Source organism: Papio anubis, unplaced genomic scaffold (genome assembly GCF_008728515.1).
Source record: "Papio anubis isolate 15944 unplaced genomic scaffold, Panubis1.0 scaffold218, whole genome shotgun sequence".
Classification (NCBI taxonomy): domain Eukaryota; kingdom Metazoa; phylum Chordata; class Mammalia; order Primates; family Cercopithecidae; genus Papio; species Papio anubis.
This window is the reverse complement of record NW_022162219.1, coordinates 98248-125322: the sequence shown is the minus strand read 5'-3', so window position 1 is coordinate 125322 and position 27075 is coordinate 98248. Positions and strand designations below refer to the sequence as shown.

The following is a 27075-nucleotide window of genomic DNA, read 5'->3' as shown; positions in this document are numbered from 1 at the left end:
ATGCAATTCAATCTTGTTATTGACGGGGAACTTATTTCATCTCTTTGGCCCTCTTTTTCAACCTTACTTTCACATCAATTCTATATCTTCCTCTCATCTATTTTATTATTCCAGGTAGTATGCAGCTTCAAGTGTTAGCTGAAGTCTTATTTGCATCTGATCAAAGGAGCCTGGAGAGAGGAGCTGGGCACCACCTCTGAAATAGTTGTTCCTAGAAAATCAGTGATTCTGCCCCACTCACGCTGGTCAGTGGGGCCGAACCACGACTAGTATCACGGAGTTACTCAGAGTATCTCCATGCCAATGACTCTTCCCACTATTCCACACTGCCTCAGCACATTGAAAGGAGGGAAACTCCTTCTTAGAAACCTTACCTGCTGGAATGCTTCAGATGTATTAGACCCAGAGGCATAGCCTTGGAGAATTTACTTTCAACCACATTATTGTATTATTGCTTTAATTGGTTAATTAATTGGAATTGAGCAATTACGGACAACACTGCTTTTGTGACACAATGCCAGCTTGAATTGGTGCTAGAAACTGGCTATATCCCTTGGTCCTCTACAGCATGATGTACTTAAAATGAACTGGGTTGCAGATGTGTGATTCTTTTGTAGAAGCTAAACACGTACCCTGTGAATTTCCGCCCACAAAAATTGTCTAATTTAGGATTTGAAGTCTTACTGCTTTTCCAGTGACCCAAAAAGGCAGTGATAAAAGTGAAGTAATTAAAAAAAATAAACAACTTAGAAAAAGTTGATGGGTACAGGAGCCTGTGTTAGAACTGGCTTAAGAATATCTGGAGTAGAGATTTTAGAAAATAAAAATTAAGACACATTTAGAATTGAGGAAAGTCAAAAACAGACTGATGAAAAGATTAAATGTATTCCAAGCTGAGTAGAAAGTGTTGACAAAAATGGAGTGTAACATGAAAGTTTTGAAAACTTTCGTGGCCTATATCTTAAAATAGTTTTTACATTTAAATGTTTAATATTTTGGGGAGTATATTTTAGAATGAAAAGGTTATAGAAAGTGAATGTCCCTTATATTAACTTTGTATTCACTTCAGAAACATAAATAACATTGCGTAGTACTTTTTAGATCTAGCCTTTTATCCCTCTTTCGGCTTTAAACTCAATTTCTAAGTCTTTCAATTTAAAGTATTTAGATTTATTCTAATCCCAGAAAAACCACAGTGATTCATTTGCTATGTGTTTGTAAAACTGCAGTATATTTAATTCTTCTATGTCCTTTTAAGAAGGATAACATAATGCAAATGTTTTAAGTCTTTCCTGTTCCCCAATTGCACACTCTTCTAAAAGTAGAAAACACGTAAAATGTAGAAAATATTATGGACTAAGTGCTAATCTATTTTTTGTCAATGACTTTGGCAGCAACACAGAAAACAGCTTTTGGGATACTGTGAACTCATCATATGACTCACCAAAGAAGCAAAGATGGAGCTATGTTAAGTCCCTAGACATCTGCTAAAGCAAGCTTTATTTCTATAGTCAGTGTTTATTTGGGGATTTAGAAAAAGAAGGCCCTCACTGTGAGCCTTGAGGCATCCATTCCATTTACAAGCAAAAGTCACACAGACATAACTAAATAAAAATTTCTCCTGGGTAAGCTTTGTAGAAAGATAGAAAAGCAAGTCCAATGGGAGAGCTGCATGTGTACACTGGAACTTGACAGGTAAACTGTTAAGCACAGGTGACAGTTTGGCCAAGAACTGAAAGCAAGGTTGCAGGTCATGCAGGAGATCTGGGCTCACTTGATTCATTTCCTGGGGATTCAGATTCTCTATTTGCAAAATGGAGCAAAATCGATATTATTAAGGGTTTTTGTGTGTGCATGCTGCAGTTAATGTTCAGAGATAAGTTCTGAAATTCTTGGGTGGAACTTTAGAACCTGAGACTTTAGGGCAGATTTTCCATGTTTCATTCTTATACACCCCACAGAGGTGGGTTTCCAGGGCAAACACACCCCATAGACAGGCTGTTTCACAGGCCAAGTAGACCGGAGGCTGTGGAGCATTTCTTGCTTACCACTAAAGCGTACTGAGATGCACGTGCACACATATGACCTTGTTATGGGAAAAACACATCCAGTCAACCGTCTAAAACAAAAAAGGCATTCACAAATAGTGTTGCTTTAATTATTACTAATAAAACATTGTATGTCTCACTCCTTATCATTGGTTCTCTAGAACTTGTCATGACCCTGATGTTGGGAATTGTTATTTTGCTTCTTAAAGTGGGGGATGGGAGTAAAAGGAAGTGATACCTGGCATAGCTGCATCCTTACTCAGAGATTATAGGAAAGTCCAATTTTCCTGGAACTTTATAAAATCCCCAAGGTGGGTTTGATCAAGATCTTTTGAGTCATGTGCTGCTCTCTATTCCTATTATCGTAGCCAGGAATGTGTAGTCCTCTGCTTGGTCAGACTTGGGTCATGTGATGCCCATGATGTCAGCTTCATAAAGCAGCCTAGCAGGTTGAGGGGTGCTGGTGATGCTAAGGTAGAAGAGATACACTGGGAAGGTGGAAACAAAGGTAAAACAAACAAACAAACAACCCCCCGCCCCAAACAAATAGATGTCTACTGTGCAGAAGACTGATTTGAATGTAGATTTCAAATTTATTTTACGGAAGGAATATCCTAGTAGATAACAGTGTGTAAGGATACTTTGAAGTTAGTGTACGCTTTTTTAATTAGGGCCTGAAATAGCACAAGTTTTAAATAAAAACCAAAGTTTTGATTGCATTTGTTAGTCTCAATACTCTAATTTCTGATTTCTTCTTTAGACTGCCCAGTCAAACCTGCCAAGAGTAGAAATTCTACATGGGCAGGGATGTGTCTGCTTTGTTTATTGCTTTATCCTTCACACAAAGCATGTAGAAGCTTGTTGATTGAATGAATAAACAATGATCTTTCTACCTTCTATTTTTTTCTGTGCCATTTTCCTCTACAGGCTAATCCTCCTAAGCAGAGCTCTCATCATATTTCCTGCTCAAAAACCTACTAGTGTCTCAAATAATATAGAATTAAGTGCAAGCTCAATAATGCCATACAAAACCCTGAATCTTTCTTTCCTGCCTCATTTCCCTTTGTTGCTTTCTCATACCACAGTGACTAGCTCACTGGTTCCTATACTGACCTCCCACATTCCTGTCTATGCCTTTACTTTGTTTCACCACTATTTCTTTATTTCTACTTGTCAAGGTGCATGTCCTCTTTGAAACTTTCCTCGATAGGCTGGGCGCAATGGCTCATGCCTGGAATCCCAGCACTTTGGGAGGCTGAGGTGGGTGGATCACCTAAGGTCAGGAGTTCGAGACCACCCTGGCCAACATGGTGAAACCCTGGCTCTACAAAAATAGAAAAATTAGCCAGGCATGGTGGAGCACACCTGTAATCACAGCTACTCATGAGGCTGAGGCAGGAGAATCTCTTGAACCTGGCAGGCAGAGGTTGCAGTGAGCAAAGATCACAACACTGCACTCCAACCTGGGCAACAAGAGTGAAACTTCGTCTCAAAAAACAAACTCCCCAATTTGCCCAATAGGATGTACATGTGTCTTCCTCTGAGCTGCCACTTAAATCATATTCAGCCTTGTACTGTAGTTATTTGTATTCTAGAGGGATACAACTCAGGCTCTAGGTTTTACTGGTATTACCCCACTGCACTAGGCATAGTGTCTTACACAAAGACTTGTTGAAAAGAGTTTGTTGAAGTGAGATGATGTATAGGGGTCAGGTAGGTAGTTATACAGCACTAATTAGGACCACATTATTAAAGGGACTGAATTGCAGATGGTGAGAGACTTGTGAGGGTGTTTTAAACCCTATCACTAATTATTCTTTGGTCTGAAAATAAAGAGGTCCTGAAGGTGATTATAATTTTGTGAGAGTGAAAAGTGTTTTCTGGAAAAGTATTGTTCTATAAAACTGTGCCACTTTGGCTGAATCTCAATGACTTATTTTACATTATGTACCTAGTGATTTCCACTATCTGAGCCTCAAACCTGAGAAAAATTTGAGTCAAAAGAAATAACATTTAATAGAAATTTCTGAAAATGCAAATTAGAATTTCAAACTAGGGCAGAGTTTCTGTTTCCTGAGGTGAATATGGATGATGATTTAAAATTTCATCAAGGTTGGCCGGGCGCAGTGGCTCAAGCCTCTAATCCCAGCACTTTGGGAGGCCGAGACTGGAGGATCACGAGGTCAGGAGATCGAGACCATCCTGGCTAACATGGTGAAACCCTATCTCTACTAAAAAATACAAAAAACTAGCCGGGCGTGGTGGTGGGCCCCTGTAGTCCCAGCTACTCAGGAGGCTGAGGCAGGAGAATGGCATTAACCTGGGAGGCGGAGCTTGCAGTGAGCTGAGATCCGGCCATTGCACTCCAGCCTGGGCGACAGAGCGAGACTCCATCTCAAAAAAAAAAAAAAAAAAAAAAAAAAATTTCATCAAGGTGAATATATTTTCCATCGAGTTTTTAAGTGAATGTGGGTTGAGAAGTCCAGAAATATGATTTCCTGCCACATGGAGGCATAATCTGACAGCTATTTGAGGGTTATATTTTGGGTCATTGGGTACATTCAAATTCTAGAGTGGAAACTAGATAGGATGTGGTAAATGGGATAAAAAATTGTAATCACTTCTTTTGGCTGAACTTCGCAGAAGTCCATATGAAATGATTGACATAGACAAAGTAAATGAAAACAATGACAGATTTTCTTGGGTGTGAGAGGTGACCTGATCCTTCTCCATACCCATAGTTTCAGACTCATGTCCTTTACCAGCTGTCTTGATTCTTTTCTCTGTTGCTTTCCCTCATCAGGTAGCGATGTTGATTTGTGCTGGATTCCTGATTGCCTGGATTCCTTATGCAGTGGTGTCTGTGTGGTCAGCTTTTGGAAGGCCAGACTCCATTCCCATACAGCTCTCTGTGGTGCCAACCCTACTTGCAAAATCTGCAGCGATGTACAATCCCATCATCTACCAAGTTATTGATTACAAATTTGCCTGTTGCCAAACTGGTGGTTTGAAAGCAACCAAGAAGAAGTCTCTGGAAGGCTTCAGGTAAAACTTCAGAAGCTGGAAATGAATTACACTCTCTTTGTTTCAAAATCCGGCAGGGTTCAAGCTCCTCAGATGTGCTGTCTTCTCAGGGTTAAAGCTCATCTCCTAGGAGTAGTGTAGGAAGGACTTTATTTTCTGTTTATCAAAGATCCTGAAATCAAGTGATCAGCTATGTAGAGGTTATATGACATGGATAGATAGTGAGAAGTGATTCTGTTTTCGATTCTGGAGCAACTAAGATACAGAGATGTGTCCATCTGAGCAACAACCACTGTTTATCCATGGCTCGTAAGTTGCATATCTGGGACCAAATCCATTTTATTCTAAGAGTACTATTTCACATGGCTTTGATCTCACAATAGAATGATTCTCTTGTTTGGCACATAACTACCACTAACTAAGGGCATAAAAGTTGGGCAGGCAGAGGAAGGAAGGGGAGAAGGGAGATGACATTTCTGCTGTGTGCCAGGTTTCTTTTATTTTATTTTCACAAGAGCCTTGGGTTATTCTCTTTCTTTGTCAGAAGAAGAAATTGAGGTTCAAGTAAGGTTAGAGTTAAGCAAGCTGCCCATGTTTAAACAGCCAGAAAGTAGCAGAGGAGGAATTCAAATTCAAGTCTGCTGGGTTTCAAAATGTATGCTCCTTGGTTGATACTGTTTGTGCTACACAATGAAAAGAGTTTGGGAATCCAGCGCCATTTTTCCTAAAGGCCCAAAAAGCTCAGGGTGAGTACAGACTTGGGGGTTATTGGTGGTCTTCTGTGTCCACTCAGGGCCAGTATTAGCAGTAAAAAGTGGAACAGGCACTTGAATTCATGGTCTGAGGTGAGGGGTGTTGATAGGGCCCCTGGTTTCAGTGCTTTTTGTTCTTATTTACTTGATTTTTAGATATTTTTCAATACTTTTTCCCTTGAGTAAGTAAGGGACAGTGGAAAAGAAGTAGAACTAGCTATGAGAAGATGTGGGTTTTGTCTTGTTCTTTCATTGTGCCTGAGCAAGTGACATATATTTTGGACCTTAGGTTCCTCACAACGGATCAAACGCAAAGATGACAAAAAGGCACAAATAAAAGGTAGCATTATCATTATTGCTGTGGTACAGGGGAAGAGACGCACAATTTGAAGATAGAAGACCAGTATTTAATGTTCGGCTGTTTACAATATGTTTACAATAGCTCTATATCGTTGAACAAATTAACAACATAGAGCCAGAACTGGAATAAACAGTAATAATACCCATCTCCTGAAGTTGTAAGAATTAAGCAAAACTGATGTGTGGAAAGATCTAAGGGATAATTGTTAGTAGTGCTTTCATATTTTTTGGTGGTTGCTGCCTTTGCTGTTGAATTGAACAGTTAAAACCAAGTGCTAAAACGCATCTCTTTCTGAAGTAATAACACTATGTCCTCATCAGCTATTGATATTTTGTTACAAATGCAGATGGAGAGAATAATTTTAATAGAGCAGTTGTGGGAGAAAGTAATGGCACACTTCTTCATCTGAAGGAGATGGGAGTTTGACAGGCATGACTGCAAGCAAATTTCACGTACCTCATCATTTTGCCTCAGACTGCCTCTGTGTTCTGTACATTCACTCACAACCGTGAGCAACCCATAAATATTCAATACTCAACTTTGGGAAGAGGGAAATTTATGTGGGAGAAAGTGACTTAGGGCCACAGACCTTTGGGAAAATCAGTCAGGCAAGAGACAGCTCGGTTCACTGGTTCCTATTAGCTGTTTATACGAAATACATCAATTACTCTGCTAGAGAAGGACAGGGCTATTTCTTTTCTCTAGAGGGTCAGCTTTCAGGGGAAAAAGCAGGTGGTAGAGTCGAAGCAGTGAAGAGCCCTTAGGTGCTAGAGGTTGAAGCCTCTTTGTGGAAGGAATGCTGAAGAGATATTGAGTCGCAGATTTTAGAAGGGGCAGCTTCAGAGAAGAGCAGAAGGGTGGATGGTAGCCACCAGACGTTTCTTTATATCTTTATAAAGAAGCCAGAAAGAAACCTTGTTTCTCTTTGTTGTTATTAAGAAGCTATGGAAGTGAGTAATGTGCGGGTCTGCAGAGCAATGTTAAGTGATGTGAAGCTAGTTTAGAATTATTGCACATACCAAAACAAGTGAATTAAACTGGATTAATCAATATCCTTGTTCTTTTCTTTTCTGAGCCCTGAAATGTTTTTGCTTATAAGGGGACGCCCTCTTGGGAAATATTTTGAAATCAAATAATAAAGCTAATTTATTGAATATGGGATTGTGGAAATAAATTTTGGGTAATTTTAACAGTCTATTACAAGCTAAACTCATTTTTTCCTCCTGAATTGAATCCCCTGAGATTTTGGTAGAAGTTGGTGAACCAAAGGAAACAAATGTGGCCAAGAACTCTTTCTGGAATGTTATTCTTTTATCCAGATGTAGTCTCCCATATTTTGTAAACAGCGCTTCTCCACCCTGGCTGTGTAATGGAGACACCTGGGGAACTTTGAAAAATGACTGCTCCCTGGGCCCCATCTGTCGAGATTTGGCTTTGTCTGGATTGGTCCTGAGCTTCCATTGTTTAATTGTTTACCTCTCCCAGATGATTATCTTGTACATTGTTGAAAGCTAACGAACCAGAGGCTAAGAAAGGAAGACACTGGCAGTACAGCTCATGGAATCATAGGCCTTTGCCAACACAGAGACAAGTGAGGGCACCTATGGTCAGTGACAGGGGAAAGAGGCTTCAGATGCTAGGCCTATCTCAGATGGAGAAGAAATGTTCAAAAGGCACTGGGGGTTCAAACATTTGATTGGGGGTGTGCAGTGAAGGATGGGGTCATTTACATTCCTAGTATTGAGTGAAGATAACAAGGGAGAACAAAGCCGCAAACTCTGGCGTTGCTATCATAATCAAACCTCCCCTGACCACCTTGGCTTGCAATGCTGTCTTATAAAGAACATTCCTTCAGTGGGTGAATCACAAGGCCTAGTTGAGTGCAGGTAGGTGTACAATTAATTGTGTTCTAGAAAACAGGAAACTCATGATGGCACAGGAAATGTGCCGTAAATGAGTGGCTTGTTTTTGGAAAACTCTGATCAAATAATTCCTTGACTTTGAATATTCCAAATTGAATTATTATTTTCTATCTGTTGCTAATTCAAGATTTCTGCACGTAATCCTCATGGTAGTCGAGTTTGACATATACATAGGTATGTCTATGTACATATGTATTTGTGTGTGTGTGTATGTATATATTAAATTGCGTTTTTCTTCTCCTGTATCTAGGCTGCACACCGTAACCACAGTCAGGAAGTCCTCTGCTGTGCTGGAGATTCACGAAGAGGTATGAAGATGGATACAGCATCAGTATGGACACACTATTCACTTATTTGCCTCTTCACTGCTGTAAACATTTGATTGTGGCCACACTTTTGTCTTTATATTATATTTTTATATTTTGCATAGTTTTCCTCAAGCCAGGGGTTGCTGGGAAATTCCAATGGCTAAATGGAAACTAGATTACAGGATACTAATTTAAGGAATATTATCAGGATGAGCGTCCCTGGAACTTTCTTTTCATGTACTTTAAAACCTGTTGTCATGCCAAACAGAATTGAGTGTGAGATAGTGAGGAAAATGTTGAGAAATTTTATTTATTAGGGGGTTATTTAATTTTATTATATCATTGTCATTATTATTTCTTAATGTCGGGTTAGGGAGGCAGTTTCTGGGGCTCATTTAGGTGGACGATCATATATGTTGGGCCATGGCTGTTTGGTAGGTACTTTGGTTCTCACAGCCATTTTTCATGCTGGGGGAGGTTCACACTCTGAGGGCAGTCATTCCACAAAGGAGTCCTCTGGGGAAATCAGTTTTGCCTTAAATCACTAATGGAAAACTCTCCTGTATCTCCAAATTTAAAGACAACAGTAATTTCCGCTGATGATAATTTTACCCACGTGGGTTTTCTCATTAAGTTCTACTTACTAAAATCATGGATGTAACAGGGCATTATGAGTTGTAATTGCTTAAGTAGTGAATTTAGTGAAGATAGCTATTTGGAAGTGTTATTTCTTCTCTTTGTTCTTTGTTAGCTTGTTATTTCTTTTGTTCATTCTTTTGTTAAACAAACACCTTTTGAGGCAGATAGGTAAAGAGATGTAGATATGAATGAGATGGAGTGATTTCAAAGACAGATTCCTGCCCTTTAAAAGCTACTGAAAGGAGAAGGCATGTAGATACTATGTCCAAATAGGTTTTCTACTCGTTGTCTATTATCTTTTCTCCTAATCTGATAAGCAGGGCCATCTACATTGCAGTTCTTTTAATTAAATGACTAGACAGGTGTTCTCTATGCTTCTCTATTCCACCCACCTCCCCTTCTGCTATGAACTTAAGCCTTGCTCATCAATTGTGATTCTGCCTTTCTGGTAGCTGCCAGCAAGAACAGTGAAAAGGGGAAGAGGGTGGCCCCTCTCAGGCCATTGATAACCTCTCCACTCCTTCCACTTGAAGGTTTATAGAGAATCATACCCTCCTCCAAGGCTCAACCTCAGTACATGGCACCTTCAGTTCCTTTGTCTTTGTTCTTCGTCAGTCAAGGGTGTGGGATGAGGAATGACTTGATAGGTGTCATTGGTTTAAGATACATGCCAAATAAATGTTGGAAAAACATGCTCTATGATCAAAACAACAACAACAACAACAACAACAACAAGCAACAACTCTGCTTGGGGCTTATGACTGCATATCAAAGTCTGGAGCAAAGAAGAGGCAGAATTGTCATTAGACTAGAAAGGCAAGGAACTTTTCGGCAAATGTGTAAATTATAGAGGTGTGAGAGTGTGTGGCACTTCAGATGGAGGTGGACACAGCTGTAAAGCACAGTCAGGTTTGCACTCCTCCTCTGTGCCCTTTGGCAAGTTTGAAAGATGAGGATAATAACAATAGTATCACAGGGTCATTGTGAGACTTATGAAATAGTATCCACATAAGTCACTTAGCACTATGCGGGTGACAGAGAAGCATCCCTGTGTACTAACAACTGCTCTTATTATTATTAAGGCGAGTGGTGGTGGTCAGAAGTGGAGCTGGGAGTGGCAGTCTGGCAGGAGCCAAATCAGACTCCAAAGGCCTTGTTGTTTATGCTGTAATATGGATTTTATCATGATGGTGATAGGGAGACCATTCGTGATTTTAGGCTGGGGAAGAAAGACCAGTCTGGTGCCAATGTGGAAGGTGGATTGTCTGCATAAGAGTGGGGAATCAAGAGTAGAGGTCAATAGACCAGTTAAGAGGCTTTATAAAAAAAATCGCAACTTATGAGAATCTGAATTAAAAAATGGCACTAAAAATGAAGATGAAAATTTAGGTTTAAAATATTTTGAAAAGTGACAAAAAAGTGGTAATTGATTACATGGATGAATAAGAGTTGAAGATAACTTGGGTCCATCTGTTTAGGAAATAATGTAGATAATGGTGTTTACAGAGGGGAAAAATACAGGAGAGCGAGTGGGATGGGGGAGTGAGTGAATTATATTTAGAACATGTTGAACGTGGAGCATTTGCAACGTAGGTAAAGATATTCAAAATAGGTAGTTAAAAATAATCTAAAGTCATACTGAATGATATATAGATTATATCATTATATCATTATAACGATATAATTATAGATTATAGAGTTGCAGAGTGAAGCAGGTAGGACAAGAATGCTAAAAGAGAAATTGCTGGTTTTAAATGACCTGAAGAAAGTGAAGTGAAGGAGATTTTTTTCCTTCTTCTTCTTTTTTGTGGGGGGATGATTATGGAAGTGGATGATGGATGGTGGTGCAGGTAAGAAAAGGAGAAAAGAACACTCAGGTTGGTGTAGATTTGTCTAGAAGGTGGAATTTAACATTAACATTGTACAAACGTTCCTGAAAACGGGTACTTTAACTGTTTAGCTAGAATATGGTCTTTAACATGGCTTTATAAATGCATGTATAAGAAAAATTGGCATAGTGAAAAGGAAAAAAAGAGTTTAAATTGTAGGAGCTTTGGAGGAGATCCTTGAGTTAATGTCTGCTATCAATTTGAAAAATATGATTTAAGTCCTCCATGCTTTGGTACTACATTGTTTTGGGTAATACTCTGAGAGCTGGGAGGCACCAGAATTGATAGAGATGTGGTTCTTGGGGTAGAATGGAGGAAGAAAAAGCAAGGAGTCTTTGAAGTTTGGCTCATGTACACCAGACTGTCAGTGGATAATTTCCTGAGTGGGTTTTATTTCCCCAGTGGCTTCCAATGATTGGAGAAAGCTCTGTACAGTCCTCAAACACATCTGCAAATTCAATTTTAGCTTAAAAAAAGATATATTGCATTTTATGTCTGGGAGCATTATGAGAAAGACTGCAAAATCCTTGAGCTTGTAGCTATGCCTGTTCTCCTTTGGGTTTTCATAACTGGTCTAGTGCCTGATGCATAAAGGACACTTGGAAAGTTAATGGTTGAAATCAAACAAGTAATGACTTGGGGGAGATATGGAAACATGGGCTAGAATATTAAATCAAGAATGTAAAATCCTGGATCCCTGGACTTTCATTTAAACATGACCTATCTTGTTAACAAATAAATGAGTAAATAAATTTGTAAAATGGAAATTGAGAGTAGAAATGCCCTACTAACTTGAAAAGTTGGATTTCAAGAATCATAATAAAATATAAATATATTTTAAGTTCCTCCAAGTAGAATGAAGCAATAAGAATATATTTCACAGTAAAATCCAAGTTTTTGACTTTTAGAAATGTAATTGTCTTGAGAATCAAGCATTATGCTTATTTAGAACTGAAATGGTAACTACCCAAATCTGTCTCATTTAATTTCCCACCACTGCCTTTAATGACCTTTAGCAACATGAGCCACAAGTCTACGAATAGAAATGCTTTTCCATTAAGTTAGTGCAAATGAGGGAGAAAAGACAAGGAAAGGAGGGGGAAAGAGGAAGAGTCAGAGCTAGCTGATGAGTAGGCTGCTGCGGGGATCAATGATGCCGGCATAATGAAATGTCTTGAAGGCTGCCAAAACGTCAGAGAACATTATATATAGAATGAAAATATATGTCATTAAAGAGAAAAGGTTAGCAGAGATAGCATCAGTCTTTGATTCAATAACTAATTTTGTAGAGAGGGAGCCAGACCTCATTGTCCAGGAGGTCAAAGGGTTGACCATTCTGTTATCATGGGGCAAAAGGCAATAAATATAAGACCCCACAGGGGATTTCCTAAGAAAACACATTTAAGGGCATGCCCTCAGTCAGTACAGACTTTGCTCAAAGCCTCATGTTATTGGTGGATGCCGTATTGTAAAATCCCTGGTCACCACTGTGACCCTCAATGATTTTTAAATGATTTAACCTTCAACATATTTGTTCATCAGGTTATAGGACTACGTGGGATATATTCTAAAAATACTTTAAGAAATTTGAATCAAACCATTATCATTTAAACTGATTTTCTCAATTCCTTTGAACCTTCTTTCCTTAGCCTGACAAATATACCCTCACATGCACCACGAGGTCTGGAATAGACAGACAACTATTACTTAAAACATATGTGAGAGAAAAAATTCTTTCAGGTATACATGGGCTTTGTTAGTTTTGTTTTAGTTTGGTTTTAATATTGGCCAAATCTACATAGGCAAATACTGCATTCACTCATTCAGCTTTGCATTCAGGCACTTCTAAGCACCTGCAGTATACACTGTCCTGAATGTTTGGAAGATACAAAAGAAGGGGACAATGTGTTTTTAGTTCCTTAGGGATTTGAGGGTTTTGGCAAAGTTTTGACCTTTCTATATATTGTAAATACCTTTAAGTGTGGTAGTTTTTAGATGAAGACCTATAGGTTTACTTTGATGACAGAAACTGCAAAATATCAGGAGAAGTCCTGAGAATTGATTTGCATATGTCTCTGTTCCCCTGATGAGGAGAGAACTATGGGGCTTTTGCAAGGTCTTCTAGGGCAGAATTCAATCATTGCCAGGCCAATGTTCTCCTGTTATCTCTGGGTGTTTGAATGTTTGGTTCAAGCAAGGGAAAATTTCTTGAGTCAGTTTTCTTCTTCAGGATACAGCAAAATGGAGCTGGCCAAGTGATTTGGGGCAGTGTGGATTAGAACATTTTCTTCTAAACAGTACCTAGAGCATTGGAGGCACAGCGTAGAAGTTCAGAGTACAGTTTCAGAATTAGCAGATCTGATCTCAAACTCAGGTGGTGTCATTTGCCAGCTGTGTAGGCATATTACTTGATCTCTCAGTGTCCTTGGTTGTCCTCATTGTGGAATAGGGACAGTCTCATCTCATTAGGATTTGTTGTGATTCATGTATCATCTGTAAGATTCTCAGGACAGTTCTGGCCCATTGAAAATATCAGATAAAAGGAAACTATTGTTATCATCACTATTAGAGGAAATAGGTAATTATTCCAAGTGGGTTTTGTAGTGATAGGAGTGAATCCTGTTCTTGAGGAGGTAGGAGGACATTTCTTAATATGTCTGGTCACCATAGATCTGGGAGATGTTCAATCTGTTTGAGAAAGTGAGAAACACACCAAGATTCTGTGGAAATAGCAACTGGTAGCTCTGCCACAGGAAACTTGTAGTGTTAGGAACTGATGCTATGAGAGATATTTGCCCTTTTGAGCCACGATTGGAGGTGCCAGGTAGTGCATGAGACCAAGGAGAATAGAGATTTACTCCACTCCGGTGGGAGTCATCATGGAGACCTACTGGCAGTGGAGAAGGGGGCCAGAGCACCTTGCCTATTTAGCTTTCACCAAAGGGTCGAGATATTCAGCCTTCCACTAGACAGTTTGCTGAGATGGGAACACAACTCCTTACCATAGATTTTTTCTGGAATGCAGGCAGAAACAGAAAATTCTCACTGAGCTTCATGCCAGTTACAGAAATTCTCAATTATCGAGACCTCTAATTCTGACTTTAAATACATAAAAGTGTATTGAAAGCAGAGAAGATTCCATTTTGGAGGCCCATCTGGGATTTAAACTCATTAATATCTGCGTATGATGTTGTTGTATATAGAGTGGTTTAAATCATTGTTACCCAAAATGTAGTCTGCAGACCCAGAGCTTGTGTATCTCCTGAGAGCTCATTAGAAAAAAAGAACTTCAGCCCCATGCCTGACCCACTACTGAATCAGAATCTGTAATTTAACAAGGTGACTTTCCTGCCCATTGAATTTGATTAAGTCAATGATTCTGTTAAGACTAATGTGTTTTTAAGTCTTTTTTCCATTGGATGTGGTCACAGTCAGAGGTGTCCTGAGAAATGGTACCATAATCAGTGGGCAGCTGTATAAGAGCAAGGACTTGGAGTCTTGAAAGTATCCCTGGATACTGGGGATTTGTGAGCAGGACACTCTCTAAGGTATGTTTCACCCTCAGGACAAAGGGAGATTATGGCATCAGCTGTCTTGCAGGGAGAATTCTGAGATGACAGCCTCCAGTGGAACACTAGGGACAAAGGCCCCTTGACCTCTTCAAGAAACCAGGGAAGGGGAAAATGAAGCTCTTGGGTGAGTCAGCATTTCTTCGCATACAGCTATGTTAGGATTGACTACTTAGAGCTAATTTGTTCAGAAAGAAGGATATTTTCCTTAATACCAAGAGTTACACTTATCTAAGTATTTTCTACTTTGAAAGTGGCATTCACTTCCAATAGCCACCCGATCCACATATATATACACCCAAAGAATAAAATCTAATTTGTTAGAGGGGGAAAAAGCACCTAATACATTTGAAAAATGAGCCAAATTCGTCAGCAAGCATGTGGGATTTATTCAAACTGCTCAGAATAGATCTGAATCTACACAGTCTGACATTCCATCCATGTAGAAGCAAAGCCATGTGTGAGACCAGGCTGATAAAATGACTTAAATGATTGGAAGTGAAGAAGAATAATAGCATTGAAGCAGCAAGTTACTCACGACATTTCCAGAGAGTGGAGAATCAGGCACTCTTCTCTAAATATAGGACTGGGCCTGAACATTGTACAAACACTTCCAAGCTAGCGTTTTGTAGAAACTCACTACCAGTGGGGATTTGGCAGGGCATTCATCCAGAGGATAATCTCAATCTGCAGTTGAGCCTGTGTGTGGGGCACAGATGAGGCTCTTAGCTCAGGATGGCGATGAAACCACACACTCCACAAAGATGATGTCTCTCCAAAGCATGGGAAAGTGTTCCAAGGTGAGAGATGACCCTATCCACCTCTTTTGAGCTATTTTCGGTATTGTTAGATGAGGTACCTGGGCAGGCATGGAAAATCAGCAGTCAGGTCAGCTGGGAGCTGGGATATTATGTAGACTTCACTGTAAGAAATGACTGGCTCAAAGGTGTTCATGACAAGGGTTTAAAGCAACTGGAGTGTATTGAGGCTGAGCAAATATGGTGGAAAGGAGAGGGAGAGTGGAGGCAATGTGAGTGTCTGAGACCGTTAATAAGCAAGAGAATTTCCTGTCTCATTCTGGGTTGCAGCAGCTGCTGCTGGTCCAAGCCCTGCAAACGAAGACAGGCATTTAGAAGATCTAATAAGCTGAGGACTGAGGACTGTGTGGGCAGAGGAAAGCAACAACTTCTTCTAGACAAATCCTGCTAAAAAAAATATGCTTGCAAAAGTTGGTACAAAAAGGAGGCAGGTGTGGCTTCTTTAAATTTTTTTTTTTTTTAAATTATTTTTAGCTCCTGGAGCAAATATCAGAAGTGGTTAAGTAACTGTACTTGTAATTTAGCAGCACAATAAGAATCACAAGAAGAATATGTGACTGTTGTACTCACCCCAGGACACCCTAAATTTCCTGAGTAGTGGCATCAATGCCATGACTTGCTGGTCAGAAATCTCTAAGTAATTCTGAAAATTAGGAATATTATATATATATTACAGTATAATTAGAAATATATATACACATTACAATATAAGTAGAAATGTGATACTGGAGAGGAGAAAGGGAGTAATTTATTCCACATTCAGTAGTTTAGTGCCTCGGTTTCATTCAGTGTTAGCAGAATTTAATTTAATTTAGTTTAATACAATTATTAATTAACAGTTCATCATTCAATATAAATGATTTTCAAATGAACGAAACCATTTGCATTAGTCAGGCTGCTGCTGTTGCTGGCATGTTTCCCATTATAGTGTCTTACAGGTTTCTCAAATTAAGTTCTGTGCTTCAGAATGGTTGAAATTATAGGGGAAGTGATATTATTCCAGAAAATACCCTGCTGGTTTTATTTCTAATGCAAACATAAGTGAGGAGTGGGAGGAAATATTCTGAGGTAGTGAGTCTTAGATGTCAGCTCATTATACAGAATGAGCTGTATAATACATGATTCAATAAAGCATGTATCAATACAGGATTCCAATTAATACAAATAGGTAAAATGTGTTCTCATTATAGTGAGAACGTGATTAAAGTTGGAAACTTGAGTTATTTTCTGGGAAGCAAATTCCTACAAGCAAAATAATAAAAGCTACAATATTAAGTTTAACATATGCCAAGCATTGGTTTTATGTAAGAGTCAGCATACTACAGCCCTGTGGCCAAATCTGGCCCACTGCCTGTTTTTGTAAATAAAGTTTTAATGGAACACAACCATGCCCACTTGTTTACATATTGTCTATAGCCGCTTCTCCTTTCGAGTAGAGAGAGAGAGAGAGAGAGAGAGGGAGAGAGAGAGACAGAGAGAGAGACTGTCAGTTTTGCAAAACCTAAAATAGGAACTTTCTGGCCTTTATGGGAAAACTTTGCTGAAGTCTGCTCTACTTTTTTACTTGTTTTAACAGCCCTAGGGGTTATTCTTTGTCCTCTATCAGGAAACTGAGGCACAGAGAATTTATGCAGCCTGCCCAAAATTACACAGCCTGTCAATGGAAGAGCTGGGATTCCAGCTTTCTCAGTCTGCCTCTGAAGCCTGTGACTCTGAGTACTTTGCTATATGGTTGACCGATTTATTCTGTATTTAGATTTCTTCTTTCATCTCGCTTGATTTAAACTCCCACTCTAGGTCTCTTACAATAATTCTATTTCCTTGCTTGATTTACACTTGAGATGAGAAATTAGAGCTGATTTCTATTCCTCTTAAGGGAGTCAGGAGGTCCTAGACCAAGCGCACCAAATCCTAACTTGGTTTATGGGATAAGGGAACCAGTTGTATGGGGGTATGATAGCATCTGAGGATAAATTCCAATAGACATTATTTATTGAGTGTTTCCTATATAGGATGCAAGGCAAAAAATAAGGCATGCTCCTTATATGAAAATAGATCACGGTGTGGTGGAAAAACAAAGAAGAAAGTACAGTTGACTCTTGAACAATGTGGGGGTTAGGGGCACTGATCAGCCATGCAGTTGAAAACCTGCCTATAACTCTGGACTCTCCCAAAACTTAACTATTAATGGCCTACTATTGACCAGAGGCCTTACCAAGAACAGAAACAGTCGATTAACACATATTTTTTATGTTATATGTATTATATACTGTATTCTTACAATACAATAAGCTAGAGAAAATATTAAGAAAATCATAGAAAAGAGAAAATATATTTATTGTTCATTAAATGGAAGTGAATCATCATAAAGCTTTTATCCATATTGTCCTCACATTGAGTAGGCCGAGGAGGTAGAGGAGGAGTTGGTCTCGCTGCATCAGGTATGGCAGAGGCAGAAGTGGTGGAGGAAGTGGAAGGGGAGGCAGGCGAGGCAGGCACACTTGGTTTACCTTTTGTTTCTTTAAAAATCCACATATATAAGTGAACCTGTGCAATTCAAACCAGTGTTATTCAAGGGTCAGCTGTAGATGGTCTCATTACCTTGTGGGGAATGCTATGACAGAAGCTGCACAGGGAGGGCTCTCCTAAGCCACACGGGTGTGGGAGGGGATGGAACCCAGGGACATTGCTGAAAGACGCAATCCCCGATGGAAGTTGGTCAGAAAAAAATTCTAGGAGGGTCTTCAAAACCAGAGAGAGCTTTGTGAGGAAGAGCACACTGAATGTCTTGGCACAGTATTATTCTGGAGGCTCTGAGAAGTTGGGTAAGAGACAGAAAGGAGTCAATTCACTAAGGTCTTTGAACACTGATATCATCACGGTCAATAATTTTCACTGTTTCCAGTTGACTGTGGGAAAAATATGTGAGCAATTTTAGTACATGTAAATTGTTTTAAGATTTTTATTTTAAATCCTATAGTTTCAGGCCAATGTTGTCCTTGTTCTCATCAAAATGTAGCATTCGAAGTACCTATATTAGGGTTGCATGGGATGCTGGTTAAAATGTAAATCATTGGGCCCCACTCACACCTCATACATCTGACTGTCTGTGGAATAGTGGCTACAAATCTGCATTTAAGAAATGCAGGTGTGGCCGGGCATGGTGGCTCACACCTGTAATCCCAGCACTTTGGGAGGCCAGGGTGGGCAGACCACGTGGTCAGGAGTTCAAGGGCAGCCTGGTCAGTACGGCAAAACCCCGTCTCTACTAAAAATATAAAAATTAGTTGGGTGTGGTGGCACGCACCTGTAGTCCCACCTACTTGGGAGGCTGAGGCAGGAGAATCGCTTGAACCTAGAAGGCAGAGGTTGCAGCAAGTTGAGATCACGCCACTACCCTCCAGCCTGGGTGACAGTGAGACTCCGTCTCAAAAAAAAAAGCAGGTGATTCTTATTCCAGGTGACTCTTATACACTCCACAATTTGAGAAACATTGAAGGATAGTTTTAAGGAGAAATCGGGGGAAAATACATCCATACAAGGTCTGTTAAATGTCTGAATGCTGGTACCTGGGCTGCAGAGAGAGGGTAATTAGATTTTGGAAGTACTTTGGAAATAAACATGGACGAGAGTTTGTTATTAATTGAGTGTGGATGGTGGCTAGCAAGAAGAAAGGAAATGCCTTTCCTTATTGAAAAACATATGACTTAGGCTATTGACACGAGATAGAGAATATTTTCCTCACACCCAAAACTGTACTCTTCCTATCTTTTCTCCTAGATTAATTTAGATTCTTGCTCAATAAATTCCCCAGTTTTTACTCTGAAATGAAACATGCCAGCCACTTTGGAAATGGATGCCCAGTTTAGTTCCATAGAAACTCAAAGGCATGTCCAGAGTAGTAGGTTGGAATTTGTATTTCTTGAGATGAAGAGGCTGGTATGTAACAGGGTGTGTTTGAAATTGTCTTGCCAAATGAGAGTGCCGTGGAGTCTGGCAAGAAGGGCAGTGTAGTTCTATTACAGAGTCTGTTCTGTAGGCAGATTGGCCATGAGAGCTAATAAAAATTTGTTCATGAATGAACATCATTAGAGTATTTTTTTATATTGTAAAAAAATGTTATTTGGTTGATTGTTTTTATCCTGCCACACTTATGTTGTTCAAATCCTCCAAACGACATCTTCCGTCTTCACAGCTCCACAAGCTAATCTGTTCTAGATAATCCAAAAGTAGGATAAGACGTTCCTCTCCTGTTTTCGAAGGACACACCTTTGAGGAGGATACAGTTTGCCTTGGCTGCTCTGAATAACACAAGAAAATAGCATAAAATCCTGCTGTGATCCCAGCAAAGCCCCAAGCCACATACTTGTTGAAAGGAACATAACTAAGACAGTCATTAGAACTGAATTCTGACTCTGGTTAGTTATGTGGCCTTGACCCAATGTGTGACTGCATATTGATGTAGACTGAGACACAAATTTAAACCTCAGGAAGCTTATACTTAAACAGAAAAGACAGAGTCAGGGGTTGGAGAGATAGTCTGGCTTCAACAAGGAAGCACTATTTGGGCAAAAACTTAAAGAACAGATTAAGTTTTCAGGCATAGAAGGAGGCAGAGGGACATAACTGGAAGCCCTAGCAGAGTCATACCTGGAAGACAGACAAAAGTTTATATTGGATGGATTGAAGGGTATGTAAGGAGAAGATAACTACCTGTCAGGGGAGACACCACGATTCCTAAGATTGCTTTCCCAGGGCAAGGTTTATCCATTGCAAATTGGATGTACTGACCCCTGAGACACCTCTAAATATGGGAAACTCTACTGCAGAATTTGTGGTAGTGTGGGACTGTGTTCATGCTCTCCTCTGGTAAAAAAAAAAAAAATCTTAAAAAATGAAAAAGAAGGGTATATGGGAGAAAATTAGGCAGTATAGGTGAGTAGGGAGAAGATCCTGCAAGGCCTTACAGGTTAGTCTTTGGAGGTTGCATTTCATTCTAGGCAATGCTTAGGAGTAGAAGACAAGGACATGTATTGGGAGACTTTGGAGATTCTATAGGTAAGAAAGGACCCTGAACTAGAATTGCAGCCATTAGAACATCCAGGAAGGGAACAGGGCAGGATGCACCTGGAAAGAGGACTCTGCATGTTCTGGGAGAAGCCATCTCAGTGACAATGTCCATTGCAATCCCGGTTCTTTTGGTGTGTGTATGGTATGTTTAGGCTCTGAATTTAGTTTTGGACTTTCTCCACTTACTGGCTGTGTGCCTCACCCTAAAACTCAATTTTTTCTTCTCTACAGTGGGAATAACAAATGTTCTGGTTGTGAAGAGTGCATCTGAAGTGCTTACACAGCGTCTGGCACATGCAGAGAAATTAGCTTACAAATGTTATGTTTCTGACTTCTCGCCTCCACTCCACTCACCCTGTCAGGAAAAAATAATTCACAAGGAATATCAAAACAATGATGCACCCTAGGAGTATCCAAGTATCTTAGCTGAGTTATCTCACTCTAGTATAGTGGCAGAGTTACAACTAGAGAGTGCTAGAAACCCACGCTTTCAGCATCCTGCAGTGCACACCTCAGTCTAGTCAGTAAGGACCTCACTTTCTTCTGAACTGGGGCTTGTGAACGCTAGCCTGGAAAGCCTGATTCAAGGAGATCAGGCTGTGTCTCTAACTGGAGCAGCTAAACTCCACATCTGTAATTTGATTTGTTCTGTTGCAGATAATGTACTGGGCAGAGGTGAGTGTGGATTGGTGAAAATGACTGGGAAAGCAGTGCAGGGGATCTTTTACTGATAAGAAGCATCATCAGTAGAGTTTGTCCCTGATGCCTTTACCACAGCATCTGAGCCGCTCTCAAGTTTTTCCAGGCCAGCTCCAGTTTCAGTGAGGATAGTGTGGGCTTTCTATGCCCCGAATATTCTTACTACAGTTAATATGTAGGTTACTGCCCCAGCCCAGCTGCAAGTTCCCAGATGTGAATTCCATGTAGGCAGAAACTGTATGGTTCTTGAAATTGAATTATTTCCTTGTTTTTTTTTTTTTTTTTTTTTTTTTTTCTGCTTAAAGCTCCTTGGGATGCTTCCTCTTAAACTCTTAAAAGTCTTTGAAGAATAAGAGGTTAAGCTAGGACAATTTGAATCTATTATTTTTTTTTGTAAAAATGAGATCAAAATTATCCCCATAATTCCATAAATTAGCTTTTTACCTTCTTTCTTTTTACTTTGCTGGAAACTATACAACAGAAACAAAGTAAGAAGACTCTACCTTAATTTTAAAGGTAACTCTTACGTAAAAAAGAAAGTCATTATGTCAGGCCAAGGGGAGAGCGGAAAGGGGAACTTTAGAGGATGGAAACAAACTTAAGCATCTTGTAAATTTTGAGTGAATTGTGAACACATAATGAATGAATGAGAAGGGCCGGCCAGGAGTCTGTGAAATGGTCCAGCTGGGAGATGCCTAATGCGTAAACACAAATCTTGGTGACAGGTAGGTTAGCTATCTGTGAACTTTCTAAAGGTTAAATAAACAACAATAGGATTTTGTTAATGTTTCAAAGTGAGTTTAAACCTTGAAAGACATGATGCAAATATGCAAGTACCTTTAATTGGGCATAATAAAAAGTAATGAGGTATGGTTAAAATAATTACATTTAGAACAAGAGAGAAGTTAGGGAGAATTTTTGTCTAAAAACCCAAAAAGTGACAGTTGATTTTGTTGTTATCAGGAGAGAGAATTTTCTTACTGTAATAAATTAGGTACTTTGGCAAGTGAAATGGGTTCTAGGCCAATTGCAAGTCCCTTTGGGTTCCCTGGCAGCTAGAAACCTTGGCATTCCCAAAAGACAGCTTCAGTTAAAATGACAGATGAACCCGAGTCTTCAAGTCAAAACTACTGTTGTACCACATCTATTGAATGTTTGGTGATTCAAGTCTCTGTTATTCAGGAACTGATTCTGTTTTTCCTCCTGTCAAAACCTTCGGTTGATTTTGACTGTAGTAGCACATCTGGCAGGAATATGAGAGAAAAAAATTAAGTTAAAAATATAATTTCTATTCCATTATTATTATTATTTTTTCTGTAAAAGCCTTTATGGGGAAGAAGGGAAGAAAGTTGAGATTATGAGTAGAGATGATACTCGCCTTTGGATGACCCGGCTGGGTTCGCCTTTGACTGCCATCACCACAGGTGACCTCATTAGGCTCCGAAGTGTGAGAAGAGCTTCACTGCCAAGTTAGTGAAAGAAACAGATAATTTACTTTTGCTTGAGTGGGTCTGTAGACCTTGGGAGATTAGCCATTTCTCTTAGAGTTTGGTGCATGTATTAAGACACAGCATGTATGCAGGTATATATAATACATATATATGTGTATACACATATATATATATATTTCTGGTTTGTTTAATATCTTTTTAAAAATTTTAATGGAATTTTTCAAACATGTACAAAAGAGAAAGAATCCTATGATGAACTCCCATGTACCCATCATCCAGCTTCAACAGTGATCCTATTGTGGTTCATGTTGACACTCATCCACTTCTTTCTCTTCCCATCTCTCCCCATTATTTTGAGACAAATGAGATCCTGGGATTTCATGAAAATATTATGAATATCTGATTTGTGAGAACAAGATTTCCCAAAGCATGATCCCCAGAAACCTAGTCCTGCAAAGCCACTACAAAAATAAAGTGTTCTAATCTCCAAATATTTTAGGCAAATGTTAGATATCATCTCTCTTTCTTGAAGAGTTGTCCCATGTGTGAATACATTAATGGTTCTTCACCTAAGAATGCATTTAAAGCAGTGTCTTCCAAACTTAATTGAGTCTGGAATTCTTTATTTCCAGGAGAGTCTATTTACATTGTGAGGAAGAAATGTTAAGAGACAGTATTTACCACATTGGCCAGGCACTCACTATGTGTCAGGTTTGCTGTTAAATGCTTTTTATGGGCATTACTTCATTTAATCCTTATAACAATCTTGTGAGGTGAGATTGACAGATGAATATATTACCCCGTTTTCAGATGAATAAATTGAAGCTCAGAAATAGAAAATAACTTGGCAAAGGTCACATCAGGGGCAAGATTTTCTCCAAGGTCTGAATGACCCTTGAACCTGAGTTCCCAACCCTCATGCTATGCAGTTGGAGAAGGGATATTAACAATATCTGATGACATGAGCATCCTCTGTGGCTTTAAGGTATTCCACTTTCTGATTTGAAAGGCACTGAGAAGTTTATATAAGACAATAGAGGTGAGAATAATCTAAAAGGTACAAAACAACTTTTGTACATTCTATCATCTAAAAGGTACAAAACAATTTTTTTCTATGGAAGTAGAAAATATTATGAATCAATAATGTTGTACTCCTATTTTCTTATTCTAACAAGGGAAACAATAACACAACAGAGCATACATGATCAGAGTCATTAGGCTAAGAACTTTGTTTAGTAATATTTTCTATTTCCATAGGAAAATTGTTTTGTGCTTTGTAGATTATTTTCACCTCTATTGGCTTAAACTTCCCAATGCCTTTCAAAAAAATTAGGGTAAGCATTTTTTTTTTTTTTTAATTCAGCAAATAAGACACAGAAAAGATATATATCTTGCCAGAGGTCTGAAGTTCATTACAGAGCTGGAACCAGAATAGATATTTATGTCCAGGGCAATTTTTTTGGCTGCACCATGAATATTGCATTGACAAATAGGATATGCCCCCAACTCCTGGCTTGTTCTGATTGGTGTAAACCGGGGAACCAAAGAACTGGGAGGGAAGGGAGACTGCGTTAATCCGGAGTTACTTGATAGTGGAGAGTCCATTGGTGTTAATACTGTTTTCAGGATTTTTCGGAGGCAAGGCTAGTGCTTCTCTTAGCATTTATATCACGTTTTACATATTTTCAGGTAGGAAAGGAAAATCTAAAGATTCAGTTTTCTTAGGACAAAACTGAACTACTATCATAGTCCATTGCTTCTTTACACCGTGGAAAACCCTGCCAGTGCTCATTTTGATATGCACTTATCCCCAGGCTGTTTTGGAAGCTCTGGTTCATGGCCCAACAGTGATGGGAGGGGCTCTGTGGAACCACTCAGGGATTCCTCAGTGGAGGTATCCATGATATAGCTGGGAAGAGGACCAAATGGTGAGGTGGAAGAGTGGTTATTTACCATCTATCTCACGTTCCTTGTCAAGGTCAATGTCTTATTTTCTAGATGACATGTTTGGTATATTATTCCCTGAGTCAAAAAATGCAAAAATTAAAATGTAGATGCAATTATTTTTAAAGATATTATGGGAAGAAGGATAGTTGTGTAATAACTACAGAGAATTAAGCACAAGCATTATTAGCAAGGCAAACTAAACACCTCTGATTAACTGGGCATTTATTCTGGCTGAGACAAACTTGCATGGAGATAGGGAACATTTGGATGTATAGCTGCAAATAATGAGTGTTATCACTTCATTAAAGTAGGTCAAGGTAAGTAAATGTGATAGGTTTTTTCCACATGCTATAATTACCAAAGGCAATTCAGTAATAGGTTTTAGACCTGGACCATAAAATTATATAATAAGCAGTCATTCATTGTAGATAATTAAAAATAAATGTCTCCAGACAGATTAAAAGAGGAGAGACACAGAGTAAAGCACCATGATCCCACTGTTTATTATATCTACTCTCATAATTAAGGGAGGTAAAAATTTAAAATGTATTATTAAATATGTGGAGGCACCATGATATAGCAAAAAGAGAGCTGGTCCTGGAATCAGACCACCGGGGTTAAGGAATCACTTTTTATACCTTTGACAACATGGCCTCAGGAAACCAATTTGATGTCTTTGAGCCTTGGTTTGCTTATTTGAAAATGGAAATTAACAATAAATTCTTAAAATATTTTCTGGTGGTCAAATAATAGATGAATCTGCAAAGTTCTAGGCAAATGACTATTAATAATATGGTTAAAAAATATGAGCAATAAAGTCAGAGCAGAAAGGCAGCACCAAATGACAACAGAGCCTCTGCAGGAGTTGACATATCTAGGTGTGCAAGCACAAGACCTGCTCTTCTGAAACAGTCTTACTGATGAGAAGAAGGTCAGCCGGTCCTAGAGCAGTGAGCCAGGGCAAAACACAAGAGTCAATCACAACCTAAGTATCAACCTAAGAGATGTACTGATATTGGCTTTGGAATCCATGACTCTAGGAAGAAGGAAAGGTAATTTTTTTTTTCTTCATCTGGCCACCTGGTTCCTTGTTCCAAGTATGCATATTAGTAGGCAGTGGTCATTGTGATATAAGAGTTATTAATTTTTTTTTTCTGGGAGGTTTAATTAGGTTGAGATAATCCAGAGTGAAAAATGCTCATTCTGTGCTCCCAGGGAACTCCTGCTAACACCAAAATTTGAAATCAGTTAATGTCCAAAGCACTCATGTGCCACAGGAAGGTCAGTCAGCCTATCCATGCTTCATTCCTGGAGGTGTTGAGACTCAAAGAGCCCGCTGTCATCCAAAGACATCCCAGGTAGCACAAAAAGTAAGTAATAGAGCTGCAGTAGACTTCATGGTTCAGGGCTTTTCCACCTGCTTTATCTACTGGAGGTTAATTGGATGTTTTGCAAAATATCCCAAGCATGGTTGTTACTCCTCACAGATAATATTATTACGGAAAAAGGAGGCTTTAGAGTATAGCATGGGTAGGAAGAAGTGTCTGAAATTTGCTTATTTGAGGGTAACTCTCCAAGGGATTTGTGGAGATCTGGTAAAAGTCAGTACTTACTTGCTCAATAGGAAGGTATGGTATATATTATTTCCAAAGTGAAAAAGATGCCTGACTGCAAGTCTCAGGGCCACATGAAGTTAGCAGTGAAAGAATGCAGCATGTAATTTGTTGGAGAGGTGGAGAGGATAAATCAGTGAAAGATGAGTTAAGTTACGGTGGAAAGGAAGGGGTGGGAATTCTTTCTGGCTTTAGAATAGGCTCTGGCAGTTCTGTTGTCAGTAACTGTCACCATACTATTCAGGGAAAATTTGACAATCTCCGTTGCTAAATCCCCAAAAGTAACAGCTTCAGTTATTTTTCAGAGCAAGCCTCATATAGATTGCAAATATTTTGAGTGGCAAGTTGATTTATTGGTGGGAAAATTTTCCCCACATAATTAAGTTTGCCTCTTATGTTATAATGTAAAAATGAGAGAAAATGTAGACATAGTTTAGTTCACCCTAAAGAGACTAGAGGTACTACAAAAATACTAAGAAGACTTCTAAAAGTTCTTATTTGATTTTTGCAAATTAAAATAGTGATACAATCTCATGGAAACAATTAGAACAATATTGCACAAAGATGTACAAAGGCAAACATAATCTATAACTTTCCCTCCAATATAATATTAGTGTTCGCAGCATGACATGAGTCTTTCCACAGAACTCCTTATTCACACATATGAAAAAAAATGCTTAAAACAAAACCAGAGAATCTCAAAGTGCTTGAGATTTTTCAGCAGAATCAGAGAAAACCGTAACTATTCTCTTTGGCTTCAATCTTAATACAGAAAAATCTAGGCTAAAGCATTGGGGCTAGAGTGATGTGGAGGTCAAAAAAGAGCACCAAGAGAAGTATACCTAGAAGCATTTATTTCTAGAAAATTAGTTCTCTGAAGAATACTAAATGCTAGGCCATGGGACTTCTCTCAACCTTCCTCCTTCATTTTGCTTATAGAGAGAGGTACATGGTGACATGTCAAC

At 39.1% G+C, this 27075-nt stretch overlaps 1 protein-coding gene, 1 long non-coding RNA gene and 1 other non-coding gene across 5 annotated transcripts in view; all 3 read left to right on the top strand.

Annotated features, from left to right (window-relative positions):
• LOC108585460 (opsin-5) overlaps positions 1 to 10224 on the top strand; it is a 32837-nt gene extending 22613 nt beyond the window's left edge. The window contains exons 5-6 of the mRNA XM_031661660.1: positions 4852 to 5093; positions 8358 to 10224. Coding sequence (XP_031517520.1) covers positions 4852 to 5093; positions 8358 to 8421 — 306 coding nt within the window. The 3' untranslated portion in view covers positions 8422 to 10224. The remainder of the gene's footprint in view (positions 1 to 4851; positions 5094 to 8357) is intronic.
• Positions 10225 to 12792: 2568 nt separating this feature from the next.
• LOC116272830 overlaps positions 12793 to 27075 on the top strand; it is a 97993-nt gene continuing 83710 nt past the window's right edge. Inside the window, exons 1-2 of one of the 3 annotated variants that reach the window (XR_004181385.1) lie at positions 12793 to 14639; positions 15601 to 15761. This is a non-coding gene — a long non-coding RNA (uncharacterized LOC116272830). Of the gene's footprint in view, positions 14640 to 14667; positions 15313 to 15600; positions 15762 to 27075 lie in introns of those variants that run through there. The other 2 variants (XR_004181387.1, XR_004181386.1) reach the window with 2 other exon arrangements.
• On the top strand, positions 20036 to 20199 carry LOC116272831. The gene has a single exon (XR_004181388.1). It is a non-coding gene; the product is annotated as a U1 spliceosomal RNA (small nuclear RNA).